The sequence below is a fragment of the Onychomys torridus genome, chromosome 3 (assembly GCF_903995425.1).
Source record: "Onychomys torridus chromosome 3, mOncTor1.1, whole genome shotgun sequence".
In the NCBI taxonomy this organism is placed as follows: Eukaryota; Metazoa; Chordata; class Mammalia; order Rodentia; family Cricetidae; genus Onychomys; species Onychomys torridus.
The window spans coordinates 135140922-135157861 of record NC_050445.1 but is presented as its reverse complement, the minus strand read 5'-3'; the positions used below and the strand labels follow the sequence as shown (position 1 = coordinate 135157861).

General features: G+C 51.8%; 1 protein-coding gene across 1 annotated transcript in view; it reads left to right on the top strand.

Moving 5' to 3' along the window:
• The window catches only part of B4galnt3 (beta-1,4-N-acetyl-galactosaminyltransferase 3), an 89624-nt gene extending 73500 nt beyond the window's left edge, over positions 1-16124 (top strand). Inside the window, exons 10-20 of the mRNA XM_036182265.1 lie at positions 542-685; positions 1619-1728; positions 2569-2669; positions 2878-2939; positions 3709-4477; positions 8614-8930; positions 9645-9798; positions 10026-10098; positions 12073-12226; positions 12727-12853; positions 16016-16124. Coding sequence (XP_036038158.1) covers positions 542-685; positions 1619-1728; positions 2569-2669; positions 2878-2939; positions 3709-4477; positions 8614-8930; positions 9645-9798; positions 10026-10098; positions 12073-12226; positions 12727-12853; positions 16016-16124 — 2120 coding nt within the window. The remainder of the gene's footprint in view (positions 1-541; positions 686-1618; positions 1729-2568; positions 2670-2877; positions 2940-3708; positions 4478-8613; positions 8931-9644; positions 9799-10025; positions 10099-12072; positions 12227-12726; positions 12854-16015) is intronic.
• Positions 16125-16940: the final 816 nt, after the last annotated feature.

The window sequence follows — 16940 nt, the reverse complement described above, 5'->3', positions numbered from 1 at the left end:
GTGCTAAACAGTACTGTAGCTAGTGGGGAGTGGAGATAAAGGAGGACCACTGTAGTGCTGTGGATGCCTAGGGGAGCCTGGCTCACCATGTTCACATGGTATTCACAGATGGTGTATGAGAGGCTGCTCACGCTAGAGCCTGGAACTATTTGCATGGGTGGTAACTAACATCTTTCTGTCTTCCCAGAGAAGCCCCAGGTTCAAACCCCAGCACTGCCAGGAATACCCAAGAAGTACTACATAGGCATACACTAAGTTAAAGTAAATAATATGGCTGAGTGTAGATTTCTGTCAGGTCAGCAGTAAATTATTTGGGGGAGGAGGTATCTTTTTCTAGTCTATGCAAAATCATGATGTGTGCTGGCCATGAGGTGAAGCAGGCTCAAAAGGAGCCAGCTAAATTCACAAGTGACTGGGCACAGCTCAGACTTTACCTGAAGGAAAAAGAGGCCATGCCTGAGCTCCCCCACCTGCCCCTCAGAGCACACTCGATTCTGTAAGAACCTACAGCTTCCTACTGTTCTCTCCTCCCTGGCCACAGATGAGACCATCCTAAGGATGGATGAGGTGGGCCACATCCCACAGACAGCAGCCAGCCATGTAAGCTCCTCCAACACTCTTCCCAGGGATGAGCAGCCCCCAGCTGATATGCTGCAGCCTGACCCTCGGGACACCCTCTATCGAGGTAAGTCCTTGGTCACATTCTGATCACCACATGGAGGGTCTACACCTGCCAGGTTCTCTGTGTTGAGGAAAAAGACTCAGGAGACATGTCTATGCTACAGTAGCCCCAAAGTCACAAAATCTTTTCCCCATTTGAAGTGTAAAACATAGCATACATACCAAAATTACAAGAGCATTTATGTCCAGTTTTAAGATTTCACAAATCATTATAGAGTGGACATTGTCTAACCAACACCCAAGACCAGAAGTGGAATTAGATTCAGATGTCCTCACACAGTCCTAGATGGCCACAAATGTCAGCCTCTTTATGGATCCCAACTCTTATCATCCAGTAAGGAGTGGATGTGTTAGTCTTTCGATGCTGAGGACTGAATCTGGGACCTTGAGCTGAGCCTGTACTCTACCCTGGAGAGCATCCCCAGCTGGTCATGTTTACATTTTAAAAGCTGACAGTGCACCCCATTTTTTCCCTTTCAAAGAAGGCAGTGGCCAGATGTGCCACCTGTCTATAGTCTCAGCAGTCAGGAGGATGAGGCAGGAAGATCCTGAGCTTGTGACCATGGCAGACCCTGTCTCAGAAAAACAAAACCAAAAAGTAGTGGAAACTGGACAGCGGAAGAAGGAAGGGAATCCACTAAGGGAAGTATGCTGGGGTGGAGCTTTGTGGCCTCTTGAAGTGTGGCTAGACTGTGATCCAATCGTACTGTCCCTGTGCCTTGGAGTTCTCTTCCCTGACCACCCAAGAGTGGTGACAGCCTCGGCCAGTAGACATGGACTGGGACCACAGCAGTCACCAGTGGCTCCAGTACAATTGGAGGCTGCTCTGGTGGAGGACATCAGGTCTCGACCTCAGCCAGAAGCCTTTGTGGCCCGCAGATGGTGGTGTTCGCGCCTCTTCACACACTTCGATCCTCCTCTTCCCTTCTGTTCTCAGTGCCGCTCATCCCCAAGTCCCATCTGCGCCATGTCCTGCCTGATTGTCCCTACAAACCCAGCTACCTGGTGGATGGGCTCCCGCTACAGCGCTATCAGGGCCTCCGCTTTGTAAGTCATGTCCCTAGACCAAGGAGGACTGGGAGAAGGCCTGCTGCCTGTGGCTGGGGGTGTGGGGGTTGGGGATAGACGAAAGCTGACTCTGGGCTTCCTGTATCCTAGCCCAGCAGATAGGATGGCCTCTCAGGTCCCTGGGCTGCATCCCTGCATGGGCTCACTAGGGCGAACTGTCCTGCAGAACCTGCAGATAGATGCCTTCGAAGCTGTCTCTTCCTCCAGTCCTGCAGCCTGGGTGACTCTGTTCCAAGGGCCACACAGACCATGTCCTGCCTGCTCAGTCCTGGCAACTGGGTAGCCAGTGGCATTTTAAACTCACAGACAAGATGCTTGGGGAAATGTACTAGATGTGGGTGGCAGCTTTATCTGTGTGGAGGGTGAGGGAGCAGAAAGAACGTGATACACCCAGGTCTAGAGATGAAGATAGGGGACCGGAGGCATGAAGGAAGTGGTCAAGAGTCATGGCCAAGCCAGAGAGTGTGGGCCATAATTGAGGACGTTTTGGGTGGCGGTAAGCTCAGGCTATATTTAAGAGCAAAGGAAATGGAGTGTAGAAAGGGCTCAGTGCTGAGAGAGGGAGTGGATAAAGAAAGGCTCCAAGATGGAAGGTGGGGATCAGGTAGCAAAGGGAAGAGGAAATGGTCTTGGTGACAGCTAAGGGAGACAGATGGCCCACGGAGGAGCCCAGAAGAGCAGGTGTGAGAAGACTGCATTACTAAAAATGTGACATTCAGCACTGTGGCACCTCCCCTGGTCCAGGTGCGGCTCAGCCCAGGCAGGCTGGTTCCTCCCCAGGATTCTCTCTCATGCATGCCCTGTTTTCTCTGCTTCCAGGTGCATCTGTCCTTTGTTTATCCCAACGACTACACCCGTCTGACCCACATGGAGACCCATAATAAATGCTTCTACCATGAAAGTGCCTATGACCAGGACAGGTGTGTAACACTGAATGGGACAAGTGAAGGGACTTTGAGGGGGCTCTGTGGGAGTCGGGAGAGCTGCTGAGGCTGGAGGGGCCTTCCTCACATGAGCATGTGTGGGTATGCCTGCCCAGAACATCCTGTCCCAGCTCCTTTCTCCACTCCCTCCAGGGAGAATCTGTGAGGACTCTGGTGCCCGTCCACATACCCCTTCCTCCTACAGGTCCAGCTTCCAGGAGTATATCAAGATGGACAAGGCAGAGAAGCAGGGCCTGGAGCAGCCAGGTACAGAGGCGAGTGCAGCTTAGGCTGTCAGGGCGCACCTGGCTGCGGGTGGTGGTGGTCTCTTTCTAGGGAACATTCTAATCATACCACCTTGCACCAGAGGAGCTTAGCATGCAAATCCCCCTGATCGGATCCCCTCATCACAATCCAGGGAGCAGAGCAGTACCACGCAGAGAGTGATGCTTCTCACACACTAGGGCAGCTGGGAGCGTGGGTGGCCGTAGGACCCTGGCTCTCTACACTACTGGGAAGCATGCTATAGAGAAACCCTGTCTTGCTGTGGCCTTCCTTCATGAGGGACAGGGTATGGCTGAGGTCACTTGTTGAGTCCTAAATGGTGCTGGTGCTTAAAAGGTATTTTATGTCACTGGGCTCACACCCTTCTAAGCGGTTGTGTTTTGTTTCGATTTTTGAAAGCTTTCCTTTGCTTGCATATGTGCTTTTGCTTTTTTTAAAGACAAGGTCTCACCCTGGCATTCGGGATAGGCTGGAACTTGCTGAGTAGACCAGGCTAGACTCAACTTTGTGACAATCCTCCTGTCTCTCCCTTCCAAGTGCTGTGGTTATAGGCCTACACCACCATGCTGCCCGTCAGCCTTGATGTAAATAACAAAACGGGTGGAGGGGGTGTAACTGAGGTGGAGTAACTTGTGCAGGGTCACACAACAAACGACCCCCACCTGGACCCCTCAGGATGTCACATGTGTAACCATCTGCTGTTTTGTGTCTTTTGGGAAGAATTAAAAACTCCTGAAATGATTCTTAACAGGTTTTGAGGATGACCTTCTAGAAGAATCCCAGTATGAAGAAGCAGAGGAAATCCCTGCCTCCCAAGACCAGGATCCTGGGACACAAGGGAGAAAACAAGAGCCTACTTCCAGCCCAGGGCTGGGTGTCACAGACTACCACCTTCGGAAGCTCTTGGCTCATCCACAGAGTGGCCCATTGGCTCCTTTTTCCAAGCAGAACTCTACACCTCCCTTTCCAACAAGGACTAGTGACAGCCCAGGCCAGCAGCCAGAGAAAAGGAAGGGGAAAAGTAGTCCTGTGCCCAGCCAAGATTTGTCTCATTTTGACAAGGGGACCCTGAGGAACCTGCCTGTCATTCAGAGAGCCAGACCCACTGGGGACAGTCCCAGGAGGACTCTTGAGCAGTCCCAGTGGCTGAATCAGGTGGAATCCTACATTGCTGAGCAAAGAAGGGGTGACAGGATGGAGCCCCAGGTCCCCAGCAGGGCCCGGCATGGGGAGGAGGACGTGGTGGTAGCAGCGGGCCAGGAAAGAGAAGTGGAGGAAGAGGAGGAGGGCGAAGAAGAAGAGGAAGAAGATATGAGTGAGGTGTTCGAATACGTACCTGTGTTTGACCCGGTGGTGAACTGGGACCAGACCTTCAGTGCGCAGAACCTCGACTTCCAAGCCCTGAGGACTGACTGGATTGATCTGAGCTGTAACACATCTGGCAACCTGCTGCTTCCGGAGCAGGAGGCCCTGGAAGTCACGCGGGTCTTCCTGAAAAAGCTCAGCCAGAGGACCCGGGGGTAAGGTAAAGGGCTTCCCTGGGGCTGGGGCAGGGGTATATGGCAGCCGCTGTCTTCAGGGGGCTTTGACCTGCGGACTGAAAGCAGGATTCCTGCTGTGGGAGTAGCAGACCTTTGCTGGTATTCTGGGGTGTGAGAAGGTTGCGTGGCTTCACCCTGCTGGAGCTGAAGACTAGCAAAGCTTGGTAGATGGCATCTGCCCTCTGAGGAGGAGCTTGGGAAGAGAGTGGCAAGTAAAGCAGGCTGAAAACTTCAGCCACAGCCTCAGATGGGGGTTAGAGGGCGTGGCTAGAGCTCTGCTCTCCCTCACCTTCTCCCTCATAGGTCCCCCCCGCCCCCAGCGATCATACCCTCTCCCTTTATACGTTCACTTGTTTAATCAACCAGATCTTTGCAGAGGAAATTCACACACTATTAAACTCGGTATGCTTTAACTGAGTAAAGGTGTTTTAACATGCTGGTTTTAAAAGTACCTTCCCAGTAGAGCTGAGCTATCACTAGTATCTAATCATCCCTGGGCATTTCCATTCCCTTCGTGTTAGCTTGGGTTCCTGCACCCACACCAACTGGGCAAGTGCTGCCCTACTAAGCTATGTCCCCGGCCCTTTTCCTTTCTTTCTTTTGAAATAGGGTCTCAATGAGTTATTGGGACTGACCTTGAATTCATGGTGTAGCTCAGGCCTGGAACTTGAGATCCTCTTGCCTCAGACTCCAGAGGAGCTGAGCTTACGGGCCTGCACCTCATGACCTGAGGACAGGGAAGGGAGAGGAGAGGAAAAGGCCCTCCCTGCTAGTTACGATTGAGTAATTCTTTTCCCACCATGGTTATCCTAGTGTGCTATAGAGCAGAGCTGCCCCACCTACCCACGTGCATCCTGCGCATGTAACTGTCCTGCCTCTGCTCCTCCCACCCCCACATCCTTGGCAGGCTCTGGTACCCACTGTTCTACTCTGTGCTGCCCTGAGAGAGCTTTATTGCTTCTACATACAAATGAGGACACATGGTATTTGCCTTTCTGTGCCTAAGTTATTTGTCCTACAATTCTACCCATACTGCTGTTGATGGCTAAATAATATTCCATCCTATATGTAACCTATGTTGTTCACTCATTCGCTTATGGATAAATGCTTTGGTGGTTGTTACTGGAGCTGCGGTGCACATGTGAGGGTGGGTGCCTTTAACATGCTGACTTCAGCTCCTTGGGTAGTAGGTTAGCTGGATCATAGGTAACTCTGGTTGTAGTTTTTTGAGGAACCTCTGTGATTTTTTTCTTTAGTAGCTGTACTGACTTACACTCCCACAACATGGAAGAGAGTCACTGTTCATCTGCATCCTCTAGTGGCTGTTACTCTGTTATTTTATTTTAGTCATCTTGACAGCTGTCAATCTTGCTGGGGTGAAATGGTATCATTTTGATCTTACCCTGATGGTTAGCGATACTGAATGCTTTTTCACATACTTGTTAACCATTTTTTAAAAAGGTTTATTTATTTTATATGTATGAGTGTTTTGTCTGTCTGTATGTAAGTGCATTGTGTATGTGCCGAGTGCCCTAAGGGGCCAGAAGAGGGTACTAGATCCTCTGGAACTGGGATTATGGATAGTTGTGAGCCACCATCTGGCATTGGGAAGCAAACGCAGGTCAGGTCCTCTGGAAGGTCAAGTGCTCTTAACCATCAAGCCATCTTTCTAGCCCATCTACCTACCCACCCCCAAGCTGAGGATCGAACCCAGGGCCTTGTGCTTGCTAGGCAAGCGCTCTACCACTGAGCTAAATCCCCAACCCCCACTTTTTGATCTTGCTTGGTTTGGAGTTTTTTTTGACATAGAGTCTCACTGTGTTGCCTAGGCCAGCCATGTTTTCTGTCTGTTTGTTTGTTTGTTTGTTTGTTTGTTTGTTTGTTTTGGTGGCCCTCCTGTGTCTTCTTCCTAAATCCTAGGATTATAGGCATATGTGCTACCATGCCTGACTTTTTGTTTTTGTCTGTGGCCTGGAACTCACTATTTGGATGGGGCTAGCCTTGGATTCATAAGCAGAACTCCTGTTTCTGCCTCCCAAAGTCAGGAATTATAAGCATATACCTGGCTTTTGGTGGTTTTTGTTTTGTTTTTTAGATGCAGTCTTGAGCCCGTGTGGGCCTGGACTATAGGTCATGCCTCCCCGTATACTTTGTTATCTTTTAAAAGGGTAGCTATCTGTTTCCAGATAGAGAGATGGCTCGGTGGGCAAGAGCATTTACAGTGACAGCTTTAGGGCCTGAGTTGAGATAAAGCCTGGCATGGCATGGCATGTCTGTAATCCCTGAGTTGGTGGACGGAGACGGGGAAAGCTGGAGATCTCCATTCACCTGGATATGAGCTGCTCCCTCTAGTTTGGTGTGGCTGTACTCGTTCACTTTGGCTTTTTGTTGTCTGAGCTTTGAGGCTGGTTCAGACAGTCTCTGCCCAGAGCAATGTCCTGAAGCATTCATTATCTGGGTGTTTTCTTTAGGGGAGCCGTCATTTCTGGTCCTAAATGGAAATGTTTGAGACTGACTGAGTTGATTGGGCTTCGTTTCTGCACATGTAGTTTCTGCTTTCAGAAGGCGCTGCCCCTAGACAGGGCATGCTCTGCTGCCTTTGCTGCCAACCAGTTGGCTGGCTGGAAATGCCTGATTTATTTCCAGGTTCACTCGTCTACCCATTGGTCGACACCTGTGGGTTGTTGTGATTTTGAGTACCCTGTGTTGGGTGAGTGTGCTGAAAATTGTAGTATCCTCTTGGTGGTTTTTCCTTTAATCAAAGTGACCTTTGTCGCTTCTGACTGTTTTGGTTTGAAGTTTGTCTTTAGATATTATAGCAGTATCTGATATATTGCTATATTGTCTGTATATAGATAACACATCTGTATATATGTAATAGATCTAATATTATACCAGTTTTCTAGTTCATCTGCTTGGAGCACCTTTACTGTCCTTTCTCCCTAAGGTAGTGTCTTTCTTTGATGGAGAGGTATGCTTCTTGGAGGCAGCAAACAGGTGAATCCTGTTTTTTGGTTTTGTTTTTGTTTTTTTAAGATTCATTTTTATTTAAAAGGTTTTCACCCTTATTTTTACTTTATGTGCATGGGTATTTTGCCAGCATGTGTGTCTATGAACCACATGTGTACAGTGCCGGCAGAGGCCAGAAAGAGGGTGTTTGGTCTCCTGTGGCTGGTTTTACAGATGTTTATCAGCTGCCATGTGGGTGCTGGAACCCAACACAGGTCCTCTGGAAAAGTAACCGGTGCTCTTAACTGTGAAGTCATCTCTCCAGACCCACTCTTTATTTTAAATTGTTTGTATATGGGGTGGGGTGGGAGTGCATGTGTAAGTGTAGATGCCCTCAGTGTTTAGAAGAACCTATCAGATGCCTTGGAGCTGGATGATTGTCAGCCACCTGATGTGAGTTCCGGGAACCCAACTCAGGTGCTCTGAAAGAACAGCAATCACTCTTAACCACTGAGCTTTCTGTCCAGTCCCTGTATCCATCTTTCTCTCTCTCTCTCTCTCTCTCTCTCTCTCTCTCTCTCTCTCTTTCTTCTTTCTTTCTTTTTTTTTCCGAGACAGGGTTTCTCTGTGTAGCTTTGGAACCTTTCCTGGAACTCACTTTGTAGACCAGGCTGGCCTCAAACTCACAGAGATCCACCTGCCTCTGCCTCCCGAGTGCTGGGATTACAGGCGTGCGCCACCACCGCCCAGCTGATATTTCTTTGTTTGTTTGTTTGTTTGTTTGTTTGTTTTGTTTTGAGACAGGGTTTCTCTGTGTAGCCCTGGCTGGCCTCAAACTCACAGAGATCCACCAGTCTCTGCCTCCCAAGAGCTGGGATTAAATACGTATGCCACCACTGCCCAACTTGTTTTTTTCTTAATGTGGGTCAATTTCTCAAGGAATCGGTCACAAGACCCCTTATATTGAGTCTTAGCACTATAAAAGGCCTTAAAAAACATTCTACATTTAAAGATGAAGGAGTGAGTATCAGGGAGGTTGTATCTCTTGTATGAGCCTCTACAGCTAACCAATGGGAGAGCAAAGATGAAGCCAGGCCCTCCTGACAACTGGCCTGCAGGCTTCTACCACACGCCCTCTGCTCACTCTGGCACCCTCTGTACCCCAGGAGATACCAGCTGCAGCGCATCATCAATGTGGAAAAGCGCCAGGACCGGCTGCGCGGAGGGCGCTACCTCCTGGAGCTTGAACTGCTGGAAGGCCAGCGCCTGGTGCGCCTCTCAGAGTACGTGTCCACTCGAGGCTGGCGGGGGAGTGACAGCACTGGACGGGAGGACACGGAAGCCCGGAACCTGCAGGGCCTGGTCTGGAGCCCACGCCGTCGTCGCAGACACGTGCTGAATGTCCAGGATCCAGAGCCAAAGCTGTGCTGGCCCCAAGGTTTCTCCTGGAACCATCGAGCTGTGGTCCACTTTATTGTGCCTGGTAAGCTTTAACAGAATGGGGGTCTTGATGATCACCATGAGCAATGGGTCTGTTTTCTTGATTTGATCTCCCAAGGATTTGTGAGTGAAGCCACCTCGCCATTGAGGAACTGGGATTCACAAAAGAAAACAGGTTGAACTGTTGCTGTGGTGTTGGTGAACAATGGAGCTGAGATCACTGCTTTCTGTCCCGTTAGGTCTCAGGGTTGGGTGTGAGCATCAACTTGGGTTGTTGTTGAAGAAATAAGAGTGAGGGTATTATATAGAGTGGGTTTTGTTTTGATTATTCTTTGTGGTGCTGGAGATCAAATCCAGGGCCTGGCACATGCTAAGCAAGGCGTGGAGCCGCACCTCTAGCCCTAGGGTGGTCTTTCCAGTGAGAAAGGAAAACACAAGACAGTGTGTGAGAATGAAGAGGAAGAGATGGAAGGTGGGGGGGTAAGATGGATAGGTAGCAGGTCTGTTAAAGCTGGGCAGGGTTGCTGCCATGAGTCCCACCCACGACTGTCTCCCAGTTACTGCCTGTTCAAGGAACTATAGAAGGGGCTGGTGGGCTCTGCCTCTCTCTAGGGTCTCTGTGCTTCATGCTAATGATTCCTGTAGTTGCATTATCCCCTGGCAGAGGTCAATGGGACTCCTGACCTGAGTCAGAGCTGAGAGATGTTCACCTTTCCTAAACTCTGCCATTTTCTCCCTGCCTGACCTACCTGGATAGTGAAGAACCAGGCTCGCTGGGTGCAGCAGTTCATCAGAGATATGGAGAGTCTGTCCCAAGTCACTGGCGACCCACATTTCAACGTCATTATCACAGACTATAGCAGTGAGGACATGGATGTGGAGATGGCTTTGAAGAGGTCCAGGCTGCGGAGGTGAGGAATACCTCTGGCTGCACCTTTTCCACATCCCAGGACTGCTGGTCAGGGCAGAACCAGAAGTTGCAGCCAGCTTTCCTGAGTCCCGGTGTCCAGCTTTACACCCCTGCCCACAACCCAGGATCACCCACAACCCAGGAGCACTCACTCTCTCTATTTGTGCCTTCCAACTTCCTTCAGGGACCCCACAGCTGAATCCTCACACACCTCCTTCTCTTCTGCAGCTCCCAGTACCTGAAGCTGACTGGAAACTTTGAGCGCTCTGCTGGACTACAGGCTGGCATAGACCTGGTGAAGGTAATGGGCCTCAGGGAGGCTTGGGAAGGTGCTCAAGAGCAGTTAAGAGACAGAGAGGCATTTGGAAGGTATAAGGTAGCCAGCTCCTTAGGAAAGGGGTTGGGTCACAGGCTCGTGCTTGTCACTGTCCACCAGTGTAACAAGATAACCTGAGCGTCCTCATCTGCTTTCTATGGCTGTGATAACACCATGACCAAAAGCAACTTGGGCAGGGAAGGGTTTAATTGGTTCATGCATCTGGGTCCCAGTGGATCACTGAGGGAGGGCAGGGCAGGATCTCAGGCAGGATCCACCAAGGCACTGTGCTTACTGGTTTGCTCAGCTTCCTTGCTCTTCATTTTAATTTTTTAAATTAAAAACCATTACAGGTGGGCTGGAGAGATGGCTCAGAGGTTAAGAGCACTGGCTGCTCTTCCAGAGGTCCTGAGTTCAATTCCCAGCAACCACATGGTGGCTCACAACCATCTATAATGAGATCTGGTGCCCTCTTCTGGCCTGCAGTGTGGGCATGCATGCAGACAGAACACTGCATACATAACAAACAAACAAACAAATAAATAAACAAATCTTTTTTAAAAATTAGGGATAGCCGGGCAGTGGTGGCATATGCCTTTAGTCCCAGCACTCGGGAGGCAGAGGCAGGCGGATCTTTGTGAGTTCAAGGCCAGCCTGGTCTACAGAGCGAGATCCAGGATAGGCGCAAAGCTACACAGAGAAACCCAGTCCTGAAAAAAAAAATTATGGATGGTTGTGAGCTGCTATGTGGGTGCAGAGAATCAAACCCAGGACCTCTGGAAGAGCATCCAATGTTCTTAACCACTGAGAGCCATCCGCTAGCCCTCCATCTTGCTTTCTCATACAGAGGTGGCACCATCCACAATGGTCTGGACCCTCCTGCATCAATCATGAATCAAAATGCCCCACAGACTTGTCCAAAGGTCAATGTGATGGAGGCATTTTCTTAACTGAGGTTCTTCTTCCTAGATGACTCTAGCTTGTGTTAAGGTGACCCAAAACAAAACAAACAAACAAACAAACCAAAACCAAAACCAATCAGCTCACTGAATTGAATTAAGCTAAGATTTGTTTGTTTATTATTTGTGATGTTGGGAATTGCACTCAAGGCCTTGTGCATGCTAGGCAGGCATTCTCCTATCCTGCTCTGAGGAGAAGGTTCATTTGGTTCTGTGGTTCCAGTCTGTGGTCATTTTGCCCCAGTGCTTTTGGGGCTGTGGTGAGGGAGTGAATCACGGCACAGAACACGTGGTAAAGGACACTGTACTTTGAGGCTGCCAAGAAGTGAGGGGGGAGGGGCTAGGCTCCCAGTATCCCCACTCCTCCCCCTGACTTACCTTCTTGCCACTAGGCCCCACCTCCTATGAGTTCCCCAAGCTCCCAGTAGCACCACAGGCCGGAAAGCAATCCTTTGTCAGGTGGCCTTTGGGGGACACTTTGAAACCTTAGCAAGGAGCATCCTTGGCACTGCATTGCAGACCCAGAATGCAACGGTACTAAGTAAATAGCAAGGACGTGTTCCCCCAGGTGTCAGAATTCTCAGACTCCATAAAACATGGGACAAAAGTGAGATATTGTGGTACATGCCTATAATCCCAGCTCCGAGGAGGCTGAGACAGGGGGAGCGTGAGTTGAGGCCAACCTGGACAACATAACAAATCCCAGACTAGTCTTCTAAGATTCTGTCGCAAAAGAAAGTGGAGACGGAGTCTGAATTCACCCTCTGGTGTGAGGACTCAGCTATTCAGGGTTGTGGAAATATGCCTAGTGTTTAGCTTCCTGTAAGTTGTCAGTCACTCCAGTAGGGAAGAACCCAAGGATTCCTCTAGAGCAGTTGAGTTGGTTCTCAACCTGTGGTGACCCCCTAGGCAAGCCTCCGTCTCCAAAAATATTTACATTGTGATTCATAACCATAGCAAAGTTCCAGTTATCTGCTGACCTTGTCTTCTCCACCCCCAGGATCCACACAGCATCATCTTCCTCTGCGACTTGCACATCCACTTCCCAGCAGGAATCATCGATACCATCCGGAAGCACTGTGTAGAGGGCAAGATGGCCTTTGCCCCCATGGTGATGCGGCTGCACTGTGGGGCCACCCCACAGTGGCCTGAGGGTGAGCCTTGCCCTGGATGAGGGAGGAGGAGGCACCCTCTGACCTTGGTGTTTAATCCCACGGCTGGAAAAGTTTATACCTAAGCATCAGCATCTTCCCGAATCCTACCTTCCTGTGTCCTCTGAACTTTGGGCACACCCCAGACTTTACCGCTTTGCCCTCCTCCCCAACATGCATTCATAGGACAGTCATGAAGCATTTGCTGTGGCTGGACCCTGTGCCCAGGATGATGGGAAGGTGGAGAGATGAAGTAGAGGAGAAAACCAACTCATAGCCAGAAGAGCTGCTGGGGTCACATCCTATAGCCCGGCAATAGTGAGGTTGTGACATCAGTCTGTGGCCACTGTTGTGTTTGTTGAACCTCAGGCCTTGATGGGGGGCTTCCCCCAGACAGTCCAGGGGCTTCCTTAGCTGACAGTCTTCTGCCTCTGCCTCTTCAGAAGAGCCTATGGGAACCCAGCATCCAGCTCGCTTCAGCAGAGTGTCTTGTCTGTCCACAGGCTACTGGGAGGTCAATGGATTTGGACTGCTTGGCATCTACAAGTCAGACCTGGACAAGATCGGGGGCATGAACACCAAGGAGTTCCGAGACCGCTGGGGTGGTGAAGACTGGGAGCTCCTGGACAGGTGACACGGGAGCAGGGCGCAGGAGCTGGGAGCAGGGCGCGAGAGCCGGGCGCGGGAGCCGGGAGCCGGGGCATAGGAGCAGGGCGCAGGAGCTGGGAGCAGGGCGCGAGAGCCGGGAGCCGGGCACGGGAGCCGGGAGCCGGGAGCCGGGAGCCGGGCGCGGGAGCCGGGAGCCGGGAGCAGGGCGCGGGAGCTGGGAGAAGGACGCGGGAGCTGGGAGAAGGATGCGGGAGCAGGGCGCAGGAGCTGGGAGCCGGGAGCTGGGAGCCGGGGCACAGGAGCAGGGCACGGGAGCAGGATACGGGAGCAGGGCGCGGGAGCCAGGGCAGGGGCACGGGAGCAGGGCGCAGGAGCTGGGAGCAGGGCGCGAGAGCCGGGCGCAGGAGCTGGGCGCAGGAGCAGGGCGCGGGAGCAGGATACGGGAGCAGGGCGCGGGAGCCAGGGCAGGGGCACGGGAGCAGGGCGCGGGAGCCAGGGCAGGGGCACGGGAGCAGGGCGCTGGAGCCAGGGCAGGGGCACGGGAGCAGGGCGCTGGAGCCAGGGCAGGGGCACGGGAGCAGGGTGCTGGAGCCAGGGCAGGGGCACGGGAGCAGGGCGCTGGAGCCAGGGCAGGGGCACGGGAGCAGGGCGCTGGAGCAGGACCTGAAAGCTATGAGAGGACGCAGGCTAAGGGCTAGGAGTGAGTCGGGAGCCGCAAAGTAGGCGGTATGGACCATTACCTGATAACAGGATATCTAGGGGGTCTGGATTCCCGGAGGTGAGAAGGGAGGTGTTTTGAGAAGAGTAACAGCTCAGAGAAGGGGAGGGCTGGGCATGCAGAGCCCTCGCCTAGCGTGAGTGAGGCCTCATCATATCATCACTTTGGTCATCGCTGTGACAGAGTACCTCACTCAAACAACTTGAGGGAAGAAGAGCTGGTGGCAGGTTCATGACAGAACTGGCATGGTAGCATTCGTAGAGACGGGAACTCCTGGCATCTTAGGCAAACTAGGAAGCAGAGAGAAAGAAACTTAGCCTGGACTGTGATAGACTAAAGCACGTGCGTAACCCAGTGCATAACCCAGTGCATACCACGTGTCTGCATATACTCGTACATTGGTATTCTTAGCCTGGTGTGGTGGCATATGTCACTAATCCCAGCACTGGGGAGGCTGGAGGCCAGCCTGGTCTACACAGCAAGAGCCTGCCTCAACCCCCCATCCCCCCAAAAAGGAAAGGAAAGAGAGAAATGAAAGGGTACAGTGGAGTGGACTTAGGAGCAGTGGACTTGGCCGGTGGGCCAGGAAAGTGTTTCAGCCAGCAGAGTTGTGTGGACACCCGTGGATGTCCGTGGCCTCCCATGGTCGCTGGGCTGCAGGAGTGGGAGGAACCTGCTGCAATGAGAATGTGTGTCTCCCTGTGTTTGCTTGTGAGCCCCCTTTCCCAAGAGAAGGGGGAGGAAGAGGGTGCTACCTTGAGATGTGACCTACCTCAAGGGAGGAGCTAAGAGGGAAAGGAAGCCTGTAACTGCTGGAAGGGTGTCCACAGAAGGAGGAAGGGATGAGGCAGGGGCACCAGGGACATGCAACTTCCTGAGAGGGAGGGCAAGGTGCAGCCCCCAGCCTGGAGTTACTCTCATTGGCAGGTGGGGTTCAAGCCGAGGCCTCATTCATCCTCCTCACCCAGTGCTGTGCTCATGCAGCTGTCTCCATCTCTCAGAGGGGAAACGTTGTGAAGAGTAGTTAATTACTTGTCCCTTCTCTTCCTGTAAAGCATCAGAGGCCTGAAAATCAGGCCCGCCTCTGATTTCCGGCTGGAGGGAGAAAAAGGAAGAATACAGAGCTGCTGAGAATGAAAGGGTGGGGAGGGGTTCAGTCACAGGAAGCCACATCACAGTAGACCCCAAAGCGGGGGGGGGGGCAGTGTGGCAGTTACTGTCACACAAGACCTTCATGCTGGGCTCTGTGCTTTGATGCAGACCTCTAAACCAGTTCTTAACCCTCCCGCTGTCTTTGAGACCCGAGGAAAGAGCTGCTCTGGTTCCATCTCCTTGCAGAGCTGTTTGAAGTACAGGCTTCCTAGAAAAGGGGCCCCTCCCCTGGTGGCTGTGCAAATGAGACATTGCCTAGCCTTGGGTTTGATCTCCAGTACTGCCAGAAAAACAGCCAGGCTGGGCAACACACACCTGTAGTCCCAGTTTTCAGGAGGCTGAGGCAGAGGAATCTTGAGTTAGAGGCCAGCCTGGGTGTGGGTGTATATTGTGCACCCCAGTAAAATTTATCTGGGGATCAGAGGACAGAGCCAGCCCTAGATTAGACATAGAAGCCAGGCAGTGATGGCACACACCCTTAACCCTATTACTCTGGAGAAGACAGAGTTCCCATCTGGATCTCTGTGAGTTCAAGGCCATATTGAGAACAGAGCCAGGTGTGGTGGCACACAGCTTTAATCCTGGCACTTGAGATCTCATGCCTTAATCCCAGGAAGTAAGATGGCAGGGCAGAAAAAGGTGTATAAGAAGTGAGGAAACAGGAACTCACTGTCTTTAGACTGAGGGATTCATAGAGGTAAGAACTTGTGGCTGGCTTGTTCGGTTTCTCTGATCTTTCAGCTTTCACCCCAGTATCTGGCTCTGGGTTTTTTATTAAAAGCCCATTTAAGAGTTGTGTTACACCTGGGTTACATAAAAAGATGATTCCCCCAACTCAACAAACAGACAGGAACAGGGAAAGTCTGTGGGTTGTTTATCCAGTTCCGGTCTCCTGATACTGTAAAGCAACTGGTGTATGCTGGGAAGTATGCGCGCGCGTGCGTGCGCATACGTGTGTGTGTGTGTGTGTGTGTGTGTGTGTGTGTGTGTGTGTGTGTGTAATTAGAGAGGATGGGTGTGTCTATATAGATATCCACATTTACAAGATTATTGTCCTCTTCTAGAGAGAAGGGGGTGTGTCTTTGGTAGGCAGCTTTCGGAGTCACACAGCTGTGACTGTAATCGAGGCAGGTTGGCTCCACTGTAGCTGGCTTGCTTTTTGCCCCAAGGGAAGTGACCAGAGGAAGGAGGGCAGGATCTGATGAAGATGTGGAAGGGTGGGTCCTCGGGGGCCCAGTTGCTCCTGGACGCCTGTTGCCTGGGTGCCTGCGGCGTTCCCGCTTCCACTGGCTCACACTGCCCCTGTCCTCCAGGATCCTCCAAGCAGGCCTGGAAGTGGATCGGCTCTCCCTCAGGAACTTCTTTCACCACTTCCATTCCAAGCGAGGCATGTGGAACCGCCGCCAAATGAAGATGCCGTGACCCCCGGGGACGGCTGCTGCCAGCCCCTTGACTTGCAGTTGACCTTGAGGAGAGGAACGGAAGCCTCAGCGTTAATTACCCTCCCCACGGGAGCTGTCCCTTCGTGCAGGGACAACTGCCAGGCCCCTCTGCCACTCACTGAGTTGACAGATGCGTAGGATGGGCAATGAGGTCCAGAAGAAAACATCTGCTTGGTTAGAATACCATCGTGTCCACAGAGGTGCGTTCCCAGGCCCCGGCGCTCCTCACGGCGAGTACTGACCATGAACCAGAAACTTCAGCGGGACAGACTTTATTTGGGGTGGAGGTGTGGGGGTGGGGGAATAATTTTTAACAGAGTATGGAGACTCTTGTCTAGACCCAGCACTGACTGGGAGTGAAGCTGTGCATTGCAGACCTCAGACCCACTGAGGTGTGGTCCCATGTGGAATACCTCTGCTCCAGGCTCAGTCTGTGCCTTCCACACACACACACACACATTTCTCCTGGTAGCCACTGAACAGCTGGCCACCAACTGGGGTATTAACCCAACTCCTACAGATGGAGAGTTCTTAGTGGAAGGCCAACATTGGTGGCATCTTCCTACTGCACCAGGGTGCAAGGTGAGAATGAGTGGGCGTGGGCCCATCCTCCTGAGTGTGTGACATGTGGGCTGTGTGGAACCAGTGAGGTCGTGCAGGTGGAGAAATGCTCTTGCTGCTTTGTCTCACCTGCCAGGGAAGACCTGGAGATAACAGGGAGGTGCCACCAAAGGTGGCATAGACAGGCCCTCAACTGCTTTAGTGAGAATTTGGAAGAGACTCAAGCAGGGGAGAC